The sequence below is a fragment of the Hyalella azteca genome, unplaced genomic scaffold, assembly GCF_000764305.2.
Source record: "Hyalella azteca isolate HAZT.00-mixed unplaced genomic scaffold, Hazt_2.0.2 contig15178, whole genome shotgun sequence".
Lineage (NCBI taxonomy): Eukaryota > Metazoa > Arthropoda > Malacostraca > Amphipoda > Hyalellidae > Hyalella > Hyalella azteca.
The window spans coordinates 109822-116180 of NW_025945038.1; the positions used below are offsets into that span (position 1 = coordinate 109822).

At 40.6% G+C, this 6359-nt stretch overlaps 1 protein-coding gene across 1 annotated transcript in view; it reads left to right on the plus strand.

The window, feature by feature from the left end:
* Window positions 1-4385, plus strand: part of LOC108664376 (histone deacetylase 4-like) — a gene marked incomplete at its 3' end in the record, with an annotated part of 29114 nt that extends 24729 nt beyond the window's left edge. The window contains exon 5 of the mRNA XM_047884326.1: window positions 4239-4385. Within this exon, the coding sequence (XP_047740282.1) occupies window positions 4239-4385 (147 nt within the window). The remainder of the gene's footprint in view (window positions 1-4238) is intronic.
* Window positions 4386-6359: the final 1974 nt, after the last annotated feature.

Genomic DNA, 6359 nt, shown 5'->3' on the forward strand with positions numbered 1-6359 from the left:
TGAGACCAACCGACTATGACCAACCGACTGAGACCAACCGACTGAGACCAACCGACTGAGACCAACCGAATGAGACCAACCGACTATGACCAACCGAATGAGACCTACCGACTGAGACCAACCGACTATGACCAACCGACTATGACCAACCGACTATGACCAACCGACTGAGACCAACCGAATGAGACCAACCGACTGAGACCAACCGACTCTGACCAACCGACTGAGACCAACCGACTATGACCCACCGACTGAGACCTACCGACTATGTCCAACCGACTGAGACCAACCGACTGAGACCAACCGACTGCGACCAACCGACTGCGACCAACCGACTGAGACCAACCGACTGAGACCAACCGACTGAGACCAACCGACTGNAACCGACTGCAATCAACCGACTGCAATCAACCGACTGCAACCAACCGACTGCAACCAACCGACGGATCATCAATTAGTTGGGAGCAATCGCGTGTTCCTATGATGCGAGTTACCATAACTGAGAAGCCAGATACGGGCATACCATTTGGACGTGAAGCTTGACACGGAAGCGTTTGCGGGGTAGGAGTTCTCGACATCAGTGAACTGGTTCCTTGAAAGAGGTTTCTATAGGGAGGTCTCATAAAGGAGGTTTCGGAAAAGTTTCAGAGAGGAGGTTTCATGAAAGGTTTCATAATGGATGTTTCATCAAGTTTCATGAAGGTTTCGTGAGGGTTTCATAAAGTTTCTTGAAGGTTTATAAAGGAAGTTTCATAAAAATTTCATATAAAGGAGGTTTCATAAAAATTTCATATAAAGGAGGTTTCATGAAGGTTTTATAAAGGTTTCATAAAAGCAGTTTAGTGAAGGTTTCATAAAGTTTCGTGAAGGTTTCCTGAAGGAGGTTTCCCGAATGAGGTTTCCTGAGATAGATTTCACCAAGGTTTCATAAAGGAAATTACTTGTTGCAAAAGGTAACGGCTGCCATGCCTATTATTTCAACTTCAGCGTGATCTGAATCGCGTTGAATTGTTTTGTTGATGTGTTGGTGTAATTAAAAAGCGATCATATAACTTCAACTCCATTTCTATCGCTCAAGGTTATAATACTGTGTCCTATTTCATTGTTATGTGTTGAATGTGAGAAACTTTGATGCCAAGACTTAATCACATAGATGCAACTAAGATATGAGATGTAAAAGAAATTCAATCAGTGTCTAACTTTATACTTAGGGTTTGCTTACTCTAAATTAAGTCACACTCGATACTTTTCCTCATCTAATTGAATTATTTTCTCATTATTCATTTCTTATTTTAAACCATAGTTGCAGTTTTATGTGTGGGTTTTATATACTAGCTGTCATTTCTTCTTAAAACCAAATGAGTACCATAAAATACAATTGTAACTCCTACATATGGTATACTACAGAAGAAAGAAAATTGTCCTCAAAAATGTTAGTTATAATGAAAACTTCAAAAAACAAAAAACGCTTAAAATTTTGTGCGTGAACAACTGTCATCTTTTATTTGCACAATCAAATATTTATTTCATGGAGTAAAGAACATAGAAAATGTGATAAAATTCCTTCAACCCCTTCAGTGACCGCGCATCATTGATTCGATAGAAAAAATACAGGCAAGAGATGATGATAATAAATATATAATTATAATGATACTCATTCGAAGAACGATGGAACAAGAATACACCTGAATATCTCTCATTTCTCTCATATGGTCCCTTTTATGTTTTTACTATATCATATTATTATTATTTATGTTTTTACGACCAATAGTTACGCATCTGCTGCTATTTTCATTCAACATTTACTGCTCGCCACCAGACACATGAGGTTGAGTTGAACGTTGTTTGGTTGAATGGACGTTATTTCAACGTTGTTTTGACGTCATTTGCCTGGTGTGTGATGCCTGCTACCTCCAGTGCGGATGGAAACTTTCAGTATTATCACTTATTGATTGCTACTTTGTGATTTCATTTTTGCTCTGATGCTACTACTATCAGTTCCTGAAATTTTGCTTCCAGTTCTAGGCTGATACTCCGAGCGGTATGTAGGATGTGCTAAATAAAACGCCTGTTGCTGGACCCGCTGCTGCCTGTGCAACTGATCGAACCAGTATAGCTGGACTCGCCCTCTAACCTTTACATCTGTCCCTTGGCTCGCCCTCTAACCTTTACATCTGTCCCTTGGTTCTCCCTCTAACCTTTACATATGTCCCTTGACTCGCCCTCTAACCTTTACATCTGTCCCTTGACTGGCCCTCTAACCTTCACATCTGTCCCTTGACTGGCCCTCTAACCTTCACATCTGTCCCATGACTCGCCCTCTAACCTTTACATCTGTCCCTTGACTCGCCCTCTAACCTTCACATCTGTCCCTTGACTCGCCCTCTAACCTTTACATCTGTCCCTTGGCTCGCCCTCTAACCTTTACATCTGTCCCTTGACTCGCCCTCTAACCTTTACATCTGTCTCTTGACTCGCCCTCTAACCTTCACATCTGTCCCTTGACTCGCCCTCTAACCTTCACATCTGTCCCGTGACTCGCCCTCTAACCTTCACATCTGTCCCTTGACTCGCCCTTTGACCTACCCACCGTATATTATCGCCCACTGCACCGCCACACATTATACCGTAGTTATGTACCCTTTGACCTTGCCTTTTTAATCACCCGCCCATCTACAGGCCGTTGACTCTCACGGCCAAGCGTGGGGCAGCTTAAACTTCCGGCTCAATCGACCCCGTTACCCTCTTTGGTTTGCACTGTTGGTCATAGCTCTGACAATCACCAATTATCTGGATCATTCCCTATTTACGTAGTAATAGTTTTTTATGTGGAATGCGGTACTCTTCCTCTGTACGAGGGAAACGATTTGCGCTTTTCTTCCTGCGAATTACTGAATAATTTGGTTCTTCGTGACGTTGCTTAAATTGAACAATCTGACCAGTTTTGTGTTGAACTTGCAGTCATTTAAACTCTAAATAGTACATGATTCATGCATGATTACATAACGATACACTTGATGATGAGGGACAAGTTTGCCCGTTTGAGGAGTGAATGCGTTGCATGAAGTTGCATAATGCATGAAGTAGGTAATGTTCACCCATTCTTGTAAATCATCCACTTCTGCACCTTCACTTTAAATTCATCGAGGTGGAATTACAGCTTATTGATCAGATTCTTTATTCCATACTAGATCCAGATTTTAGATAATCGAACAAAGAACATTTGACCATATCCACGATGTGATCAATATTAATTTTATAGTCTTCCAGATTTTTTTCCACATCACGCTAATATTTATAGCAGCTGCTATTAATTATCTACATATACGCTAATATTTATTATTAATATTTTATTATTAATAATATTATTAATATTAATTTACATTACGCTAATATTTATAGCCTGCTAATAATTAGCTACATATACAAGAATCTATGAAACGTTCGAGGAGTATCAATGAAAGTTCTAGAAAGTCTAAACATTATGGCAATATCATATAGATATAGGAAACATTATGGCAATATCTAAAGACTAAAACATTAACGAAATTTTGTATCAAACCCGTGTAAATGAATCAAATTATTCAAAAAAATAGTCTAAAGATAAGAGTGACAGAACTGGAATAGTCGCGTCTTAACCTGACGATTTCGCATTTCGTCATTTTTACGCAACGAACAATCGATACAGATTTCAAGATTCGATGTTCTTATCTTAGATATATTTGAAGACCACGATAGTTTGTTGCAGTTCCTCTAGGACCTGAAATAACTTAATTTGTATTAATATATTTTGTGCGTATGTGTGTAAATGGGACATTGAAGATCTGGATGACGAAGTGAAATATGTTCTTAGCTCGACGCGTTACGTTTGTAGGCAAACCATGTAATTGATGAATTAATGTCACCATTCATACGAGTTTCAGTTTAACAAATAGCTTTTTATCATCAGTTTTTTACCATGATTTAGTTATGAATCAGGAGGGCACGATGATAATTTCGTTTGCATACGTGTAAAATTCAGTGGATTTTGTAGTAATAATCGAAAAATTCGGTAATCATTGAAATCATATCGATGAAGAATTATCAATTATTGACATACTTACCATATAATTATTATACATTTTATGTATATTTTGTAGATATAATCGAAAAATTCGGTAATCATTGTAGTCATATCTATGAAGAATTATTAATTATTGATTTACTTATAATATAATTATTATAAATTTCTATATCAGTACCTGGAGCAGCAGACGGCGCGCGCAGAGGAGGAGCGACAGGAGAAGCATCGTCAGCTGGAGCTCGACCGCCTGCAGGCGATAAAAAAGAAGAGCAAAGAAGAGCAGTCAGCTGTTGCCAGCTCTGAGGTCAAGCAGCTGTTGCAGGTGAGAAGAGCAGTCAGCTGTTGCCAGCTCCGAGGTCAAGCAGCTGTTGCAGGTGAGAAGAGCTGTCAGCTGTTGCCAGCTCTGAGGTCAAGCAGCTGTTGCCGCAATAATTGCAGAAGTGCAGTTAATGTTTGCTCGTATTGTTGTTTAGTAAAGCTGTTAATTACTATTTGCTACTGCTATGATGTCAAAGCTACTATTTTTTATGTTAAAGCCATCTTAGATAGTCAATGCCATGATATTGATGACCAACATCGTAATAGTGCATAATTGAACAAATTTAGACAAGACAGACTTTTCACATATATTCCGTCAATTTGTTCTCGCCTTGTTCATAGTAATAACTCATCGGCATTGAAAGTTTTGTGCACAATCACTGAGTATGACAGAAAGCGTAAGTTTCAAGAGAAAATTGTTTCGTCGCTGTTGGTTTCAAGGACATCAACGCTCAACGCTGCTATGCAAACGGGCACAAAGCATTTGGTGTGGCGTAAATATCTACGATGCATTCATAAATGAAATGTAAACATTATACAGGGTAAATAGTGTGCATTTCAATCGCGCGTTCTGTAGGAAAATATGGCAAGTGAGGGAAAGTGAGATATAGCAGATGGCGCCAGCCGTGGCCCTCACATGGCACCGGCCGTGGCCCTCACATAGCACCGGCCTTGGCCCTCACATGGCACCGGCCATGGCCCTCACATGGCACCGGCCGTGGCCCTCACATGGCACCGGCCGTGGCCCTCACATGGCACCGGCCGTGGCCCTCACATGGCACCGGCCGTGATTCTCACAACACTGGCCGTGGCCCTCACATAGCACCAGCTATAACCCTCACATGGCACTAGCCGTAGCCCTCACATAGCACCGGCTATAACCCTCACATGGCACCGGCCGTGGCCCTCACATAGCACCGGCCGTGGCCATCACATGGCAGTGGCCGCGGCCCTCACATGGCAGCGGCCGTGGCCCTCACATGGCAGTGGCCGTGGCCCTCACATAGCAGCGGCCGTGGCCCTCACATGGCAGTGGCCGCGGCCTTCATATTGAGCGGCGGTCAATGCCAAGGCTGAAATTATGGCATCGATGCGTCCAGTGATTTGTGAGGGCTTCTCCCCTCTGTCGTGTTGCGTGCTTCCCTCGCTTGGATCTCTCATTATTAGTTTGCTGAATGCAGCAATTCTCTGCTTTGATTTATTTTCTTTTCTGCACTGTTTTAAAAACAGTTATTTAATTAAGCAGAAAATAATAGCGTTATTAATACACTGGATAATATTATTGAATTGAATATTATTGAAAATTATTCACCCAATCATTTATTGAGTGAACGAAGTCATTCGTTTAATTGGAGGCCAGCAGGTATTACTATGTTAAACTTCTGTATCGTCATGGAGAAATTTATTTTAAAATATTTATTAACTTCAGATTGAGTATTTCTCGCGAATTTCTGTATATCTAGAGAAGGATCGGCACGCTTGAGTGGGCGGGCGTATCAGTAAATAACTCAGTTGTAGGAGGCATGCTACGGCTGAGCTCTATAATGACTCCTTGACATGCTCACTATGAACGCAACTCATTTATTTATTTTTGTGTGATGGACATAATACATTTTTCTGTGTTAGTATTGTACGTTTTTGTGTGTAGTAGCTGTAACTAAATACGCTTATTCTTCATTCTTCAATGCCGCTGTACGGAAGAAAACTGTAACTTCAAGATCGTGTCGTATGTTTGCTTCTATGCAAGCAAATGTTCGCAATTTTTTTTTGTACTTTATAATTGTGCAAGCGGCTCCCAATCCTTCATGTTGGAGAAAGAAAATAAGAAGTTTTTTAACATTTTTTTTTATTATATGCTGTCTTGTATGATCCAATACAAGGAAAAAAAGTATCTTCTCATTCTGTATGTACTTGCACAACCTCTTGTTAGCAAACTATTGCTTGTAAGAACCATTCGGTGATATTTATGACTCTTTCT